Consider the following 18,769-nt stretch of genomic DNA (forward strand, 5'->3'; position numbering starts at 1 on the left):
GTCCGCCATCCAGGTTCAAATGATTCTCCTGCCTCAGCCTCCTGAGTAGCTTGGGATTATAGGGGCGTGCCACCACGCCTGGCTAATTTTTGTATTTTTAGTACAGATGGGGTTTTACCATGTTGGTCAGGCTGGTCTTGAATAGCTGACCTCGTGATCTGCCCGCCTCGGCCTCCCAAAGTGCTGGGATTACAGGCGTGAGCCACCCACCACACCCGGCTATCCCCAGATTCTTAAACTGAGCTCTCCATAATGTAGCTGGGAGCCCTATATGGGTATTGAGCACTTAAAAGGAAATTGAGATATAATGTATGTGTTAAATGCACATTGAATTTCAAAGACTTCGTGAGAAGGAAGAGTAAGATGTTTCTTTCTTTCTTTCTTTTTTTTTTTTTTTTTTTTTTAATTCTTCAGCTAAGACAGCGGAAGAGGTGATTTATTTTATGGTTGTTACACTCGGCCACAAGTAAACACAGAAATAGTCCAGAATGTCACAGGTCCAGGGCAAAGGACCAACATGGGCAGTTTTGGTTATGAGCAAGGTGGGTCTCAGAGGTGATCGACGATCAGATGGCGATGAAGTTCTAGATCCATTGAGACAAGCTCTAGACAGTAGCATGCAGTCCCACAACTTGTACCAGCATCCCCAGCGTCTGGCATTCCATGTTTCTGCTCCTGTGGCCTCCACGGTGCAACAAACTAGCGGTTTACTTGGACCTCTGCCTCATCTTTCTTCTTTTGCGCTTCAGCCTGCGCATTCGTTTCTTCCTCCACTTGGCTCTCATGGCGCAGAGGTTTCCAAAAAAAATGGCGCTAAGGCCGAGAGAAAACCTTTCTTTCTTTTTTTAATTGAGACGGAGTCTCACCTGTTGCCCAAGCTGGAGTGCAGTGGCATGATCTTGGCTCATTGCAACCTCCGCCTCCCAGGTTCAAGCGATTCTTCTGCCTCAGCTTCCCAAGTAGCTGGGATTACAGGTGTGCACCACCACACCTGGCTAATTTTGTATTTTTAGTAGAGATGGGGTTTCCCTATGCTGGCCAGGCTGGTCTCCAACTCCTGACTCAGGTAATCCCCGAACTCAGTGGGGATTTATTTATTTGAGCCTGTTCATTCATTTGAGATAGGGACTCACTCTGTCACCCAGGCTGGAATGCAGTGGTGTGATCATAAATCATTACAGCCTTGACCTCCCGGGCTCAGGTGATCCTCTTACCTCAGCCGCGACGGCAGGTCTGTGTCACCATGCCCAGATGATTTTTGTATTTTTGGCGGAGCTGGAGTCTCCTTGTGTTGCCCAGGCTTTCTTGAACTCTTGGGCTCCAGCAATCTGCCTGCCTCAGCCTCCTACGGTGATAGGGTTACAGGCCTGAGCCACGGTGCTCTGCCAGGATATCTCATTAACCAATTAATTCCTTGATGTTAATTATATATTGAACTGATACAGTTTTGGATATATTGGGTTAAATACAAATTGGATTAATGTTATTAAAATTAATTTCACCTGTTTGTTCTAACTTTCTGGTTACTAGAAAATCTAAAATGACATGTGGTTTGAATCATATTTTCACTGGTTAGAACAATGCCTTGGACAAAGTCGGCATTTACTGAATCGAATGTGTGGGTGAGGCACAGGGGTTCTATTGTGAATGAGAAACCATCCCCGTCTTCTGGAAGCTTCCAGGGTGGGAGGGAGGCACAGTGCAGATGTAACCGCAAGGAGAGAAAGAAGGCAGGTTGAAGGCCGGGCGCGGTGGCTCAAGCCTGTAATCCCAGCACTTTGGGAGGCCGAGGCGGGCGGATCACAAGGTCAAGAGATCGAGACCATCCTGGTCAACATGGTGAAACCCCGTCTCTACTAAAAATACAAAAAAATAGCTGGGCATGGTGGCGCGTGCCTGTAATCCCAGCTACTCAGGAGGCTGAGGCAGGAGAATTGCCTGAACCCAGGAGGCGGAGGTTGCGGTGAGCCGAGATCGCGCCATTGCACTCCAGCCTGGGTAATAAGATCGAAACTCCGTCTCAATTAAAAAAAAAAAAAAAAAAAAAAAGGCCGGGCGCGGTGGCTCAAGCCTGTAATCCCAGCACTTTGGGAGGCCAAGGCGGGTGGATCACGAGGTCGAGAGATCGAGACCATCCTGGTCAACATGGTGAAACCCCGTCTCTACTAAAAATACTAAAAATTAGCTGGGCATGGTGGCATGTGCCTGTAATCCCAGCTACTCAGGAGGCTGAGGCAGGAGAATTGACTGAACCCGGAAGGCGGAGGTTGCGGTGAGCCGAGATCACGTCATTGCACTCCAGCCTGGGTAACGAGCGAAACTCCGTCTCAAAAAAAAAAAAAAAAAGGAAGGCAGGTTGAAGTGGGACTGCAGCCAACCAGGCCTGCTGCAGCTCGAAAACTGGAAGAGCCTTGCCCAGGAGGAAAGGAAGACGACGGGGTGTTGGGTCTCAGCCTGGGCCTTGGTGACAGCAGTGGGCTGGCAGTGCAGAGGTTTGTGGCCTCGGACTGCAAGTCCTCTACGGTGGCTGGTAGTGTGGGTGGAGGTGGAAAAGGCAGGTGAGGCAGGGGGCGAGGGGCAGGATACCCCGGGGAGCCTGAATGACCAGGCGTAAGTGATTTCAACTGGGTCCTGTGAACTGATCACTTTTAAAGGATTGCCAGCAAGGAGTAACTTCGTAGATATACATCTAGAAAGATGACAAACTCAGCCAGGCGCAGTGGCTCACACCTGTAATCCCAGCACTTTGGGAGGCTGAGGCGGGAGGATCATGAGGTCAGGAGATCGAGACCATCCTGGCTAACATGGTGAAAAACCCCATCTCTACTAAATACAAAAAATCAGCCAGGCGTGGTGGCATACGCCTGTAGTCCCAGCTACTCCAGGGGCTGAGGCAGGAGAATCACTTGAACCCGGTAGGCGGAGGCTGCAGTGAGCTGAGATCGCCCCACTGAACTGAAGCCTGGGCAACAGAGCAAGACTCCGTCTCAATTAAAAAAAAATAAAAAAAGGCCGGGCGCGGTGGCTCAAGCCTGTAATTCCAGCACTTTGGGAGGCTGAGGTGGGTGGATCACGAGGTCAAGCGATCAAGACCATCCTGGTCAACATGGTGAAACCCCGTCTCTACTAAAAATACAAAACATTAGCTGGGCATGGTGGCGCGTGCCTGTAATCCCAGCTACTCAGGCAGCTGAGGCAGGAGAATTGCCTGAACCCAGGAGGCGGAGGTTGCGGTGAGCCGAGATCGCGCCATTGCACTCCAGCCTGGGTAACAAGAGTGAAACTCTTGTCTCAAAAATAAAAAAAAAATAAAAATAAAATAAAAAATAAATAAAAATGACATTTCTTGCTGTCAGTGGCTCATGCCTGTAATCCCAGCACTTTGGGAGGCCAAGGTGGGTGGATCACGAGGTCAGGAGTTTGAGACCAGCATGGCCAACGTGGTGAAACCCGGTCTCTACTAAAAATATAAAAGTTAGCCAGGCGTGGTGCTGTGAGCCTGTAATCTCATCTACTCAGGAGGCAGAGGCAGGAGAATCTCTTGAAACCTGAAGGCGGAGGTTGAAGTCCCCGGAGATCCTGCCACCGCACTCCAGCTTGGGCAACAAGAGTGAAACTCTGACTCAAAAATAATAATAATAATATTTCTTGAGTTGAATACAAACAGTACAATCACTGATTTGTCTTTGTGTTTTTAAAATTTATTTATTTTTGCAGAGATAGGGTCTCACTCTCAGGCTGGTCTCAAACTTTTGGCTTCAAGTGACCCTCCCACCTTGGCCTCCCAAAACGTTGCAATTACACGTGTGAGCCACTGTGCCTAGCCTTTTTATTTTTATTTTTATTTTTATTTTTTGAGACGGAGTTTCGCTCTTGTTACCCAGGCTGGAGTGCAATGGCGTGATCTCGGCTCACCGCAACCTCCGCCTCCTGGGTTCAGGCAATTCTCCTGCCTCAGCCTCCTGAGTAGCTGGGATTACAGGCAGGCGCCACCATGCCCAGCTAATTTTTTGTGTTTTTAGTAGAGATGGGGTTTCACCATGTTGACCAGGATGGTCTCGATCTCTTGACCTCGTGATCCACCCACCTCGGCCTCCCAAAGTGCTGGGATTATAGGCTTGAGCCACCGCGCCCGGCCTGCCTTTTTTATTTTTTAAAGTATTGTAATTACAAGGCCGGGCGCGTTGGCTCACGCCTGTAATCCCAGCACTTTGGGAGGCCGAGGTGGATGGATCACGAGGTAAAGAGAGCGAGACCATCCTGGTCCACATGGTGAAACCCCATCTCTACTAAAAATACAAAAAATTAGCTTGGTGTGGTGGTGCCTGCCTGTAATCCCAGCTACTCAGGAGGCTGAGGCAGGAGAATTGCCTGAATCCAGGAGGCGGAGGTTGCAGTGAGCCGAGATCGCGCCATTGCACTCCAGCCTGGGTAACAAGAGCAAAACTCCGTCTCAAAAAAAAAAAAAAAAAAAAAAAATTGTAATTACAGTTCATATGTTGTATCCTGATTTTTTTTTTTTTTTTTTTTTTTTGAGACAGGGTCTTACTCTGTTACCCAAGCTTGAGTGCAGCAGTGGTTCGATCTCAACTCACTGCAACCTCTACCTCCCAGGTTCAAGCGATTCTTCTGCCTCAGCCTCCAAGTAGCTGGGGTGCCACCATGCCTGGTTAATTTTTTTTTGTGTGTGTGTAATTTTAGTAGAGACAGGGTTTCACTATCTTGGCCAGGCTGGTCTTGGACTCCTTATGTCAAGTGATCCACCCACCTTGGCTTCCCAAAGTGCTGGGATTACAGTGTTAGCCACCACATTCAGACACGTCCTGATTTTTTTTGTTACTTACTATTAGGACTTAGGCATTTTCGAACATTATATGCATTTCGCCCATGTCATTTTTATTGGGTAGATATTTCTGTTCAGTGACTGTTTCATTGTTTACTTGATCATTCCTTTGATTTGGTTGCTTAGCTTCGTAACAGCCTGTTTATATAGATCATGTTTTCTGTTTTTCAGTTAATTTAAAAAAAACCCACAAATTCTCAGTCCTAGGATTGTCTGAATATTTATAGAATTTCAGATAAACATTGTGACTCATGAGATTTGCACAGAAGCTGAATTTTCTGTTTTCTGGTGAGACACGTGACATCTTTTGCTATCCATGATGTACTAACATGTCATTAACATATATGTATAGCGTTACGTGCTTGGCATTTGTTTGTGTGCAGCCCATGCACCTGTGTGGGATTTTTTTTCACTCACTTATTGGCAGGTATTTGTGGAATGCCTATTGTGTGCCAAGTTCAGCTCGAGGCCTCAGATATTCAGTAGTGATCAAAGTAGATCAACTGGTACCAGTTCTCTTTAAGAGGCTTTTTTTTTTTTTTTTTTTTGAGACAGAGTTTCACTCTGGTTGCCTAGGCTGGAGTGTAATGCCGTGATCTTGTCTCACTGCAACCTTCTCCTCCCAGGTTCAAGCCATTCCCCTGCCTCAGCCTCCCAGGTACCTGTAATTACAGGCATGTGCCACCATGTCCAGCTAATTATATATATATATATATATATTTTTTTTTTTTTTTTTTAGACGGAGTTTCGCCCTTGTTACCCAGGCTGGAGTGCAATGGCGCGATCTCGGCTCACCGCAACCTCCACCTCCTGGGCTCAGGCAATTCTCCTGCCTCAGCCTCCTGAGTAGCTGGGATTACAGGCACGCGCCACCATGCCCAGCTAATTTTTTTTGCACTTTTAGTAGAGACGGGGTTTCACCATGTTGACCAGGATGGTCTCGATCTCTCGACCTCGTGATCCACCCGCCTCGGCCTCCCAAAGTGCTGGGATTACAGGCTTGAGCCACCGCGCCCGGCTAATTTTTTATATTTTTAATAGAGACGGGGTTTCTCCATGTTGGCTAGGCTGGTCTCGAACTCCCAACCTCAGGTGATCCGCCCACCTCAGCCTCCCAAAATGCTGGGATTACAGGCGTGAGCCACCATGCCCAGCCAAGAGGCTTATTTTTAAGTGGGGGGAAACAAGCAAATACACTAAGAAAAAATAGCATTATCGTAAGGAATATGAAATAATATGAACTAGAATAATATGAAGGAATGGTTATTGTGTGGTGAGGGGTTTCATTCTGAAATCCTGTCTGAGGAACCGGCATTTGAGTGAGACACGAAGACTCAGTAGAAGTTAACCAGAGGAGGCTGGGTGCGGTGGCTCACGCCTGTAATCCCAGCACTTTGGGAGGCTGAGGCGGGTGGATCACCTGAAGTCAGGAGTTCAAGACCAGCCTGACCACCATGGTGAAACCTTGTATCTAGTTAAAAAAAAAAAAAAAGAAGAAGTTAACCAGAGGAGCAAAGTATTAGCAGAAAAGACAAGATCAATCCATATGACTACATATTAAAGAGAAAGGCACATTTAAGCAACAAAAACAACAATGGTATTAAAAGCCAAATAAAAGACTTAGAAGATGTTTGCAATATGTATAACACATTACTAAGCACTAATATCTAGAATGTATACGGAATTCCCCAAAGTCAACAATAAAAAGACAAACAGCCTGATATGAAAGTGGGTGAAAGATACCACCGTGTTGGTTAGGCGCGGTGCCTCATGCCTGTAATCCCAGCACTTTGGGGAGCTGAGGCGGGTGGATCATGAGGTCAGGAGTTCAAGACCAGCTTGACCAATATGGTGAAATCCTGTCTGTACTAAAAATACAAAATTTAGTCAGGCGTGGTGGTGTGCGCCTGCAGTCCTAGCTACTCTGGAGGCTGAGGCAGGAGAATTGCTTTAACTCAGGAGGTGGAGGCTGCAGTGAGGCAAGATCAAGCCACTACACTCCATCCTGGGCAACAGAGCAAGACTCCAGCTCAGGGGGAAAAAAAAAAAAAAAGATACAACCATGCAGTGCTCATAGAAAGTAAACTGGAGCTGAGTGCGGTGGCTCATGCCTGTAATCCCAGCACTTTGGGAGGCCGAGGCGGGCGGATCACGAGGTCAAGAAATCAAGGCCATCCTGGCCAAGATGGTTAAACCCCATTTCTACTAAAAATACAAAAAGGAGCCAGGAGTGATGGCACACGCCTGTAATCCCTGCTACTCGGGAGACTGAGGCAGGAGACTTGCTTGAACCTGGGAGGTGGAGGTTGTAGTGAGTCAAGATCACGCCATTGGACTCAGAGAGACTCTATCTCAGAAAAAAAAAAAAAAAAAAGCAAAGTGGATGATAAATGTGAACAGATTTTGAATTTTGCTAAGAAAGTCGGGTTTTTGGAAGTCTGATTTCTCATCGGTAAAACGCCCGGTTCCTAGGATACAATGCTAAGGGTTTTGATAAATGCTTAGAGCTATGTGACACTGCCCTGCGATCTTCACAATTCGTTGTCAGTCTCCTTCCTCACCTCCAGCTTTAACCAACCCGAGCTGTTTTCTGACCTTACAATGCTGCCTTTTTCAGAGTGTCCTATAAATGAATTAATACAGTGGTAGTCTCTCGGGTTTGGCTTCTTTCACTGGGCATAATGCATTTGGGAGCCTCCCACGTTGTCGTGCGCATCAGGAGTTTGGTAGTTTTTATTGCTAACTGAGATTGTATGTTTTATTGATTGTAGTTTTTATTGCAAACTGGGATAAACTGTTTGTCTGTTCTCCAGTCGAAGGGCATCTGGGTGTTGCCATGAGATACGTGTTTCCTGTTTTACCGCATGCCAGAAATAGGATGTCTGAGTCAAGTATTGACCAGGCACCGGGTGTTAGCTCCGCTAATGAGTGTGTGAGGTCACTTTAGAGACCACCTTGGCAGCAGGTAGTAAAACTGGAAACATGTGCACCCCATTCCTAGGTAAGGGTGAAAATTCATAGCTCATGCTGTATGTTACTTAAGGATATTTAGAGATGGATGTCAAGGTTTAAAAAATGGGCTGCAGGCCGGGCGCGGTGGCTCAAGCCTGTAATCCCAGCACTTTGGGAGGCCGAGGTGGGTGGATCACAAGGTTGAGAGATCGAGACCATCCTGGTCAACATGGTGAAACCCCGTCTCTACTAAAAATACAAAAAATCAGCTGGGCATGGTGGCGCATGCCTGTAATCCCAGCTACTCAGGAGGCTGAGGCAGGAGAATTGCCTTAACCCAGGAGGCGGAGGTTGCGGTGAGCCGAGATCGCGCCATTGCACTCCAGCCTGGGTAACGAGAGCGAAACTCCGTCTCAAAAAAAAAAAAAAAAAAAAATGGGCTGGAAAGATCTGTATCAAACTCACCATCATCACCTCGGGAGAGGGAAAGTGGGGTGATTGTGAAAGTCAAAGCCTGCTTTAACTTTGCCTTTATTGCTTTAAAAAATCAACTCATTAATTTAGTTGTTGAGAAAGCATCTCACTGTCAAGATTGCTGGAGTGAGTGGTGTGATCACGGCTCACCGCAGCCTCTACTTCCCAGGCTCAAGTGATCCTCCTGCCTCAGCCTCCCAAGTAGTTGGGACTATAGTTGTGAGCCACCATGCCTGTATATTTTGTAGAGATGAGCTCTCACTATATTGCCCCATCTGGTCTCGAACTCCCAGCCTCAAGGCATCCTTCTGTCTGGTCCTCCCAAAATGCTGGGATTACAGGGAAGAGCCACAGGGTCTGACCTACCTTTAATGCTTTTTTTTTTTTTTTTTAGACGGAGTTTCGCTCTTGTTACCCAGGCTGGAGTGCAATGGCGTGATCTCGGCTCACCGCAACCTCCGCCTCCTGGGTTCAGGCAATTCTCCTGCCTCAGCCTCCTGAGTAGCTGGGATTACAGGCATGCGCCACCATGCCCAGCTAACTTTTTGTATTTTTAGTAGAGACGGGGTTTCACCATGTTGACCAGGATGGTCTCGATCTCTTGACCTTGTGATTCCCCCGCCTCGGCCTCCCAAAGTGCTGGGATTACAGGCGTGAGCCACCGCACGTGGCCCCTTTTTTTTTTTTTTTTTTTAAAGAAGACGATAGATACCTACACAGGTCACTTACGCATTTTGAAAACATGCAGAAAAGAAAAAAAGACTGAAAACACATGACAAAATGTTCATGGTTGTCAGTTCTAGGTTCTTTGAATTTTTCTTTTACTTTTTTTTTCTTGAGACAGTGTTGCTCTGTCACTCAGGCTGGAATGCAGCGGTGCAATCTCGGCTCACTGCAACCTCCACCTCCTGGGTTCAAGTGATTCTGGTTCCTCAGTTTTCTGAGTATCTGGGACTACAGGCACAACCCCCGATGTCTGGCTTATTTTTGTCTTCTGTTTTAGTAGAGACACGGTTTCACCATGTTGGCCAGGCTTGTCTCAAACTCCTGACCTCAGGTGATCTTCCCATCTCAGCCTCCCAAAGGGCTGGGATTACAGGTGTGAGTCCAACTGGTTCTTTAAGTTTCTTTCAAAAAAGTTTATGGAAGACATATCCTAGTTAAAGAGAACAGCACGTGCGAAGGCCCTGAGGCTGCAAATCCTTTGGCGTGTTCAGAGTGTCAGGAGACTCCTGTGGCTGGAAAGGAACGGATGTCCAGGGTCCAGGTGAACAGGCGTCTGGTCATGGAGGGCCTTAAGTGCTTTTTTAAGTCTTCTGGGGCTGCTAAGCTGGACAGGGCCTCATATGATTGACGTTTTTGTTGGGTAGATGGTGGATCCATGGAAGCAGGAGGCGCATTTGGGGACTGGATTACAGCAATCCAGAAGACGGAGCTGGACGCAGCTCTGGCAGTGGGCAGGGAGAGAAGAGGATGAGTTTGGTATTTATTTTGGAGAAAGAAAGGACTTCTTGGAGGGCCAAGTTTGAGGAAAGAGGTAGCTAGGGACCTTCCAACTGTGCTGAAGCATTTGGACTTTTTACCCTGTGGGCAATGGAGAGTTATTGAAAGTTTTCTTTTTTTCTTTTTGGAGACAGTCTTGCTCTGTTGCTTCAGGCAGGAGTGCAGGGAACCAAGGTGACTCATTGCAGCTTGGAACCCCTGGGCTCGGCAGTCCTCCGCCCCCGCCTCCGAAGCAGCTGGGACTATAGGTGCATGCCACCACTCCGAATAATTTCTTTTCTTTTTTTTTTTTTTGAGACGGAATCTTGCTCTGTCGCCCAGGCTGGAGTGCAGTGGTGTGATCTCCACTCACCACAACCTCCGCCTCCTGGGTTCAAGCAATTCTCCTGCCTCAGCCTCCAGAGCAGCTGGGATTGCAGGCTTGTGCCACCACGCCCAACTGGTTTTTGTATTTTTAGTAGAGACGGGGTTTCACCATGTTGGCCTGGCTGGTCTTGAACTGCTGACCTCGTGATCCGCCCACCTTGGCCTCCCAAAGTGGTGGGATTACAGGCGTGAGCCACCGCGCCCAGCCTATTTTTAATTTTTTTTTGTAAAGATGGGTTCGTTCTTTGTTGTCCAGGCTTAAAACTCCTGGCTTTAAGCGATCCTCCCACCTTGGCCTCCCAAAGTGTTGGAATTACAAGAGTGAGTCATCATGCTCGTGTCTACGAGCATGATGAAGGTTTTGAGCTGGGGCAGGGGTGAAATTACAGTGATATGCCGGAGAGATTTGTCCAGAGGAGGGGTTGCCGGCTTGGAGTCTCTCTGGAACATTCTCGTTAATGTAGCAGTGAGTGTGTCAGCTACCCCCTGGTGGGATACTTAGCTTTTCCCATTTTTTTTTTTTTTTTTTTTTTTTCAAAAGGAAATGGGAAAAGGAAAAGGTCTTCTGTGTGGAAAGTCCCCAGGAATTTATAGGAGAGTGGCTGCAGAAGACAGAGGCCTCTTCCGGCACTTATTGTGACTGAGTTTGTTTCATAGTTCTGGTCCCACGTAAGTCATGATTTATTCCACTGAGCCAGCAGCAGCGTTGGGATCACGTCAGCCAACCTTTGCCCTTAGAGATTTTGAAGAGAGAGATCTCCTATCCATGTGGCACATTGCTTTTCACAAAACAAAAGACTTCATTTGGTCCGTGAAAAGCCCCTGGCCAGGCCCAGCCGTTGGAGACCAGAGGCTTCCTCTGGCAGGCTGGGCTTCCCGTGGCCATTTACAGGGCTACCTTCCCCGAGAACACCTGGGACAAATGGCTCCCCAGAAGTGTGCCCTCTGGAATGGGAGAGGAGCTGGAGGGGGCTTCAGGCCTGCCAGGGCTCGGGGGCTGTCCCCTGGCCTTTGCAAAGTTCCTGGCTGGCTTGAACCCTCTCCTCTCCTCTCCCCAGGCCTTGCAAAAGCCGTATCTCTTCCTTTTCATGATTCTGGAAATTCCGTACATGCTTTCTCTATTAGGAAAACATTCTCCGCATACTGATCTTGTTAGAAAGGAAAAGCTGAGGGGCAACCTACACCTCCCGCCTCCAAGCAAGTGAGTTTTGCAAATGGCAACTTAGATGGTGAAAGGCAACCACTTAAAAGCTTTTAATGGCTTCCCATTATTAGCTTGAGTACCTGCTGCGTCAGAGGCTGTCTGCAAGCGAGTATTGAATTGCTGAATGCCCGGTGGCCCGGGGATAGGAATCTGCACCCTCCCCTGCCCTGTGGACGAAAGCCCTGCCCGTGGGGTCAGAAATAAAGATTGTCAGAAAAGGATCTTCAGGGCAGAGGCAGCAGGTGAATGTGTGGTGTGAATATTTTTGAAGGCCCGGAATGAAGTGATTCTTCCAGACTTTAGAGGATTTATGCCTCAGACTGAGAGAAAAAGCCGGCCAGGGAAATGGGACAGGATTTGGTCTCTTTCCCCATTTCCTCTGCTAATGAACTCCTACTTAGGCTTTATGACTCTGTTAAGGGGTCACCTCCTCCAGGAAGCACTTCCTCTTCTCCCCACACTGGTTCTGAGTGATCCCCTCCCAGCACCCTGTGTGTGGAGTTCACACAGCTCATACCCCATTGTATTACTATTTTGTTTCGACAGTGGGTTTCTGTCAGGGGTTCCAAACTCAGCTGTTTAGGAGGACGAGCAGATTGTAGAACCACATCAGGTGGGCCTGATCAAATACAATAAGAAGCGAACCAGTGGGTCCCTTCTCTAGATGGTATCAGAGAGATGCTGCTGGAGAGAGGTTGTTAGATGGTAGCCGAGGCTGCTGTTCGATTCCAGCTCCCTCCTCCCGTCTTCTTTCCCCATGCCAAAAGACAGACCCAGTGATGTCAGAGCTTTCACTTTTAAAAAGAGAAGCCTTTTAAAATATAAACTCTCCTGGCCAGGTGCAGTGGCTCACTCCTGAAATCCCATCACTTTGGGAGGCCAAGCAATGTGGGTGGATCATGAGGTCAGGAGATCGAAACCATCCTGGCTAACACGGTGAAACCCTGTCTCTACTAAAAAAAAAAAATACAAAAAAATAAAATCAAATAAGCTGGGCATGGTGGAAGGCGCTTATGTCTCAGCTACTTGGGAGGCTGAGGCAAGATGATCGCTTGAACCTGGGATGCGGAGGTTGCAGTGAGCCGAGATGGAGCCAGGGCACTCCAGCCTGGGCAACAGAGCAAGACTCCATCTCAAAAAAAAAAAAAAAAAAAAAAGACCAGAAAAGAAATAAAAGTAAATAAACTCCCCTGATTTTTAAATGTTTTCAGTTAAGTTTTTAAAGGAACATTCATAGACCAAACGAAACAGCTGTGGGCCACACGTGGCCTCCGGGGCCAGCAGTTTGCAACACCTTGATTATAGGCGTCTCTCACCCATTGCACAAGCTCCTGAGGCATTTCATATCTCTCCTTTCCATTCCTCCAGCGCCTAGCAGGGAGCGGGCAGTTGCGGGGGGCGGGGGTGCTCCATAATTAAGTGGTTACTGACTTGAATGCTAGACTGAGCAAGCACCTCCCCGCTCACAGGGGGTTAACATTTCTCCCTTAGAACTGTTTGTGTGTAATGCTGTTCTGAATTGCTTCAGTTCCTGCCATACTTTAGTGACAGTCTGTATGTGCCTGGAAAAGTCATCATTCCTTAGATTCTAGATGACTCTATTCTTCTGTTCTTTTCCTCTTTCCTTGGTCATTTCGCCCCCTCCACATATATTGGCTTTTTTTTTTTTCCTAGTTCTTTTGTGTCCTGCCGGTTAACACGGGGCTCCGTAACATGGAGTCGGCTGTTAACTGAGCAGTAGTGGTTTCTGGTAGCTCACTGACTTTTGCCCTCTCTGCTGGTGAGCCATTGCTGATTTCCATCAGGGGAACAAGCATGATTTTCAGATTTGTCTTCAGTTGCAGTGAACGATCACAGCAAAATTGCCTGAAGAAATGAAGCTTCGGGTGTGGCGGTTCATGCCTGTAATCCCAGCACTTTGGGAGGCCGTGGCGGGAGGATCACTTAGGCCCCGGAGGTCTCTAGGCGGCAGTGAGCTGTGATTGCGCCACTGCACTCCAGCCTGGGTGAAAGGGTGAGATCTCGTCTCAAAAAAAAAAAAAAAAAAAAAAAAAAAGAAAGGAAAAGGGGAAGGGAAGGAAGGGAGAAAGAAAAAAGAAAAAAAGAAAAGAAAGAAAAAAGAAAGAAAAGAAGGCATGGTAGCTCTTGCCTGCTTTGTTCTGGAACAACATAATGAGACTTCATCTCTAGTAAAAAATTAAAAAAAAAAAAAAAAATTAGCCAGTGGCATGCAGCTGTAGTCCCAGCTACTCAGGAGGCCAAGGCCGGAGGATCACTTGAGCTTGGGAAGTTGAGGCTGCAGTGATCTGTGTTCACACCACTGTCTTCCAGATGGAGTGACAGAGCAAGATCTTTTCAAAAAAAAAAAAAAAGAGAGAAGAAGAGGGGGAGGGAAGGAAGGAAGGGAAGAGAGGGAAGGAGAGAAGAAAAGAAGGAAAGAAAAAAGCAGTCGCTATCGTGACGAAAAAGTCTCAGTCCAACCCATTTTGCGTGGCATTCCCGTCTTGCTATCCTTCTGGAAAAATTCAGTAAGGCCCTGGTTGGGAACTATGGAAGCTTAATATGCACTTGGAACTGTGTCCGGATCTTACAGGGAACAAACAAGAAGAACTCTAGCTTTTACAGTCTCCAAGAGCCAGTCCATGCATTTGGGAGACGCAGAGTAGAGAGAGTACTGACAATGATAACATAGCAGGAATGCGCTGGGCTCAGTGGCTCAGCCCTGTAATCCCAGCACTTTGGGGGGCTGAGACCGGCCTGGCCAACATGGTGAAACCCCGTCTCCATTAAAAATACAAAAATTAGCCAGGTGTGGTGGCGCATGCCTGTAGTCCAGCAACTTGGGAGACTGAGGCAGAAGAATCACTTGAACCTGGGAGGCGAAGTTTGCAGTGAGCCGAGATGGCATCACTGCACTCCAGCCTGGGCGACAGAGAGAAACTCTGCCTCAGAAAAATAAAAGATAGCATTCGTATAGGTACAATCTGGCATCATGTTATTTAGTCTTACGAATAGCTATAATAAAATGGCATTAAGCCCTGACTTTGTGCGGGTTTGAACTTTTCCTGTATCAATTCATGTGGTTAATAAAAATTCAGTCTTGCACCATTTACTGAGTATCTCACATGCGGGACGGTGTGAGGCTTGCTGAGCCCTCGGGATCCAGCGCAAGGAGGCAGATGTGTGATTTTCACATGGCCACAACACCGGGGTGAGGCACTGGTCCTTCCAGAGATGGACAAGGTGGTGCTGGAGCTCCCGGAAGGAAGCAGCTGATGGGAAGCCTTCAGAGAGGAGCCATCTTAGGCAAGTCCTAGGGAGATAGGCTGGCTGAAGCCTGGGAGCTGTTTCTAGGGGAAGTGAGCAGATAGGGTTGATGGACAGGGCTGGGGGTGGAGCATAGGAGGGTTGGCTTGGGTTTGCTCGCTATAGAGGGGCTGGGAGTCCCTGGTTCTTATCTCTGCACAGGAACCACTAATTCCTGCCTCTAACTGATGGTGAAGTTTTGCAGTAATAGTAATAGTGATTATTTACAACAGCTTACATCTGGTGAGAACCCACTGTGTGATGGGTGCCCTGCCACGGGCTGAATTTGCATGACCTCATTTACTGCTTAGTGAATGAGTAGTAGAGGGTAGCAAACATTTTCAACCCAATTTTTTGAGATGGGACAAAATGAGGTTCAGAGAGGTTAACTGACTTACCCAAGCGCACGGTTATTGAAACATAGATGGAAACCTAGGTCACAGTGCAAAGACTGAGCCTGGAACCTGAGTCAGCCGGGAGGGATAAACTCTTTTACCTAGGTAAAGTTTTTCTTTATTTCCACCTCAACTTCGTTATTCCCACCCCTCTTGCCACCTCAAAAGGGCAGGGCTTTTGATTTTGGCTGCAAATTGTACCTATCCTAATCTTAAGTCTCTGGTTATGGACAATCTCTGGCTAGAGAGATTGAGAGGGAAAAGGGGAAAAATTAAAGCAGTAATTGTCTCAGTTGCTGGGAGTTACAGATAAGGAGTTTATAGGTTTGTTTTTCTTTCTCCTGTGTCATAAAAACCTTTTAAAATTATAAATAGATGTCTCTGGTGCAGTGGCTCACGCCTGTAATCCCAGTACTTTGGAAGGCTGAGGTGGGTGGATCACCTGAGGTCAGCAGTTTGAGACCAACCTGGCCCACATGGTGAAACCCTGTCTCTGCTAAAAATGCAAAAATTGTCGGTGTGATGGCAAGCGCCTGTAATCTCAGCTACTTGGGAGGCTGAGGCAGGAGAATTGCTTGAGCCTGGGAGGTGGAGGTTACAGTGAGCCGAGATCTTGCCACTGCACTCCAGCCTGGGCAATAGAGCGAGACTCCATCTCAGAAAAAAAAAAAAAAAAAAAAAAAAAAAAAAGATTATAAATAAACGTGGTGGTGGGAAGATAGGGGAAAGGGAGGAACAGTTTGATCCCAGGGTTCCGTGGAGAGGAAACCTCAAGGTCTCTTACCCAGTGTCTTCTGCTCTCTGGCTCTGACTTCTGACCCTAAAAAAGGATGCGTATGTCACCTGCCCTCCTGGTTATATTTGTAAATGCCTCCCCCAGACCCAGCTCTGCTTTAGGCCATGTGAGTGACAGTGACCACGTCAGTCAGGCTTCCCCTCCGGACCATGCTCACTTTTGTCTCTTCTTACTGTGATGACAGACCGTGTGGCTTGAACCTCAGCCCTGCCGCCAGGTAGCTATGTGGGCTTCAGGTCGTGGTCCCTCAGTTCCCTCATCTGTGAAATGGTCCCTGTGTTTTTTGGGTATTCAAGAGAATTAAATGAGTTGCTGCGTACCTCACCTTTGGCTCCTTCAACAAAAACATGGTCATCCCCAAACCAGACATAAACAGGAAGGTGGTGATACAGGTCACATGGGAACCAGAGGCAAACCTGTTAAGCCTCACAGATGGGAAATTATTATTATTATTATTATTATTATTTTTCTGAGATGGAGTTTCATTCTTGTTGCCCAGGCTGGAGTGCAATAGCACAATCTCAGCTCACTGCAACCTCCGCCTTTCTAGTTCAAGCAATTCTTCTGCCTCAGCCTCCCAAGTAGCCGGAATTACAGGTGTGTGCTACTATGCCTGGCTAATTTTGCACTTTTAGTAGAGATGGGGTTTCACCATATTGGTCAGGCTGGTCTCCAACTCCTGACCTCAGGTGATCCACCCGCCTCTGCCTCCCAAAGTGCTGGGATTATAGGCGTGAGCCTATAATTTTGTATTTTTAGTAGAGACGGTGCTTCTCCATGTTGGCTAGGTGGGTCTCGAACTCCCTACCTCAGGTGATCGGCCACCTCAGCCTCCCAAAGTGCGGGGATTACAGGCATGAGTCACCACCCCCAACTGCCAGGGAGTTGAAGTTTTTGTGTGAAGTTGGCTTGAGGGAGTCCGCCTTTCACGTATCCCTGTCTTTATTTCTTCCCCAGATCAGGAGGGGCTGAGTTGAGTCTTAATGAGCAGTTCCGGCTGCATGCTGGGCATTTCCTAATTTACTATCATTTATTTAGGTCCTGCTGCATTCCGGGCTAATTTAATCTCCCTCACAAACCCTTTGAGGGGACTCATTCGATCACCATCCTCATTTACAGATGTGGAGATTGAGGGGCAGACATTTGATGTTTAATTTTGATGTGTAAAGTGTTTTTACTGTGGTAGAATTTACATAACACAATTTGCCATTGTAACCATTTCTAACCGTACAATTCAGTGGCATTAAGGCCATTTGAATTGTTGTGTAACCATTACCACTAATCTAACCATCTCCGGAACCGTTTTCATCATCTCAAACTGAAACTCTGCACCCATTAAACACTTATTTCCCCTCTCCCTCCTCTCAATCCCTGGTATCCACAGTTTCTATGGATCTGACTACTCTAAGCATCTCATATAAATGGAATCGTAGTATTTGTCCTTTTGTGACTGGCTTATTATACTTTGTGTAATCTTATTTATATATTTATTTACTTTTTTAAAGACGGGGTTTCACCAATTTGGTCAGGCTGGTCTTGAACTCCCAACCTCAGGTGATCTGCCCGCCTTGGCCTTCAAAGTGCTTGGATTACAGGCGTGAGCCACCACACCTGGCCTCTCTTTTTTTTTTTTTTTTTTTTTGAGACAGAGTTTTGCTCTTGTTACCCAGGCTGGAGTGCAATGGCGCGATTTCGGCTCATCGCAACCTCCGCCTCCTGGGTTCAGGCAATTCTCCTGCCTCAGCCTCCTGAGTAGCTGGGATTACAGGCACGTGCCACCATGCCCAGCTCATTTTTTGTATTTTTAGTAGAGACGGGGTTTCACTATGTTGACCGGGATGGTCTCGACTCTTGACCTCGTGATCCACCCCCTTCGGCCTCCCAAAGTGCTGGGATTACAGGCTTGAGCCACCGCGCCCGGCTTTTTTTTTTTTTTTTTTTTTTTTTTTTTTTTTTTTTTTAAGACAGAATCTTGCTCTGTTGCTTAGGCTGGAGTGCAGTGGCACAATTTCGCCTCACCAGAACCTCTGCCTCCTGGGTTCAAGAGATTCTCCTGCCTCAGCCTTCCTAGTAGCTGGGATTACAGGCACGTGCCACCACCACGCCCGGCTAATTTTTGTGTTTTTTAATAGAGATAGGGTTTCACCGTGTTGGCCATGCTGGTCTCAAACTCCTGACCTCAGGTGATCCACCCGCCTCGCACCCAGCTTTAGTGTGATCTGTTAAAGGTACATCTACATTGCAGCCTGTGTCACAGTTTTAGGTCTTTTTAAGGCTGAAAAATGTTTTAAAAATTCATTCTCATTTAACTCTTTATTTTATTTTACATGTCTCACCCCCCCCACCCCATTTAACCCTTTCTTTCTTTTTTTTTTTGAGACGGAGTTTTGCTCTTGTTACCCAGGCTGGAGGGCAATGGCGCGATCTCGGCTCACCGCAACCTCCGCCTCCTGGGCTCAGGCAATTCTCCTGCCTCAGCCTCCTGAGTAGCTGGGATTACAGGCACGCGCCACCATGCCCAGCTAATTTTTTATATTTTTAGTAGAGACGGGGTTTCACCATGTTGACCAGGATGGTCTCGATCTCTCGACCTCGTGATCCACCCGCCTCAGCCTCCCAAAGTGCTGGGATTACAGGTTTGAGCCACCGAGCCCGGCTTAACCCTGTCTTTTGTTGCCTGTGCTTTTGATGTGAGGCACAGACATTTTAAGAAACTTAGCCAAGGCCATTCAGCCAGAAGTGGCAGAGCCCGGATCTTGATCACGAGGCTGTGCTGCTCCTAGAGTCCTGATCCTTTCCTTACCGGCGGCCGGTGTTGACCCTGTGCAGGGGCTGACTTCAGCTTTGACATCAGTTCTTCTCATACTTTCAGCAGCTTGATCAGGCAGATGCTCCTTCTTCATTCTGCACATACGGAAGGGAGCACCCAG

The 18,769-nt window shown here is 47.5% G+C and overlaps 1 protein-coding gene across 1 annotated transcript; it reads right to left on the bottom strand.

The window, feature by feature from the left end:
• Nucleotides 1-415: 415 nt before the first annotated feature.
• On the bottom strand, nt 416-835 carry LOC120362154 (uncharacterized). Its single transcript, XM_039464403.2, has one exon. The coding sequence runs from the start codon at nt 783-785 to the stop codon at nt 708-710; it is 78 nt and encodes a 25-aa protein (XP_039320337.1). The 5' UTR covers nt 786-835; the 3' UTR covers nt 416-707.
• Between the last annotated feature and the right edge of the window lie 17,934 nt (nt 836-18,769).

Source organism: Saimiri boliviensis, chromosome 15, assembly GCF_048565385.1.
Source record: "Saimiri boliviensis isolate mSaiBol1 chromosome 15, mSaiBol1.pri, whole genome shotgun sequence".
NCBI lineage: Eukaryota > Metazoa > Chordata > Mammalia > Primates > Cebidae > Saimiri > Saimiri boliviensis.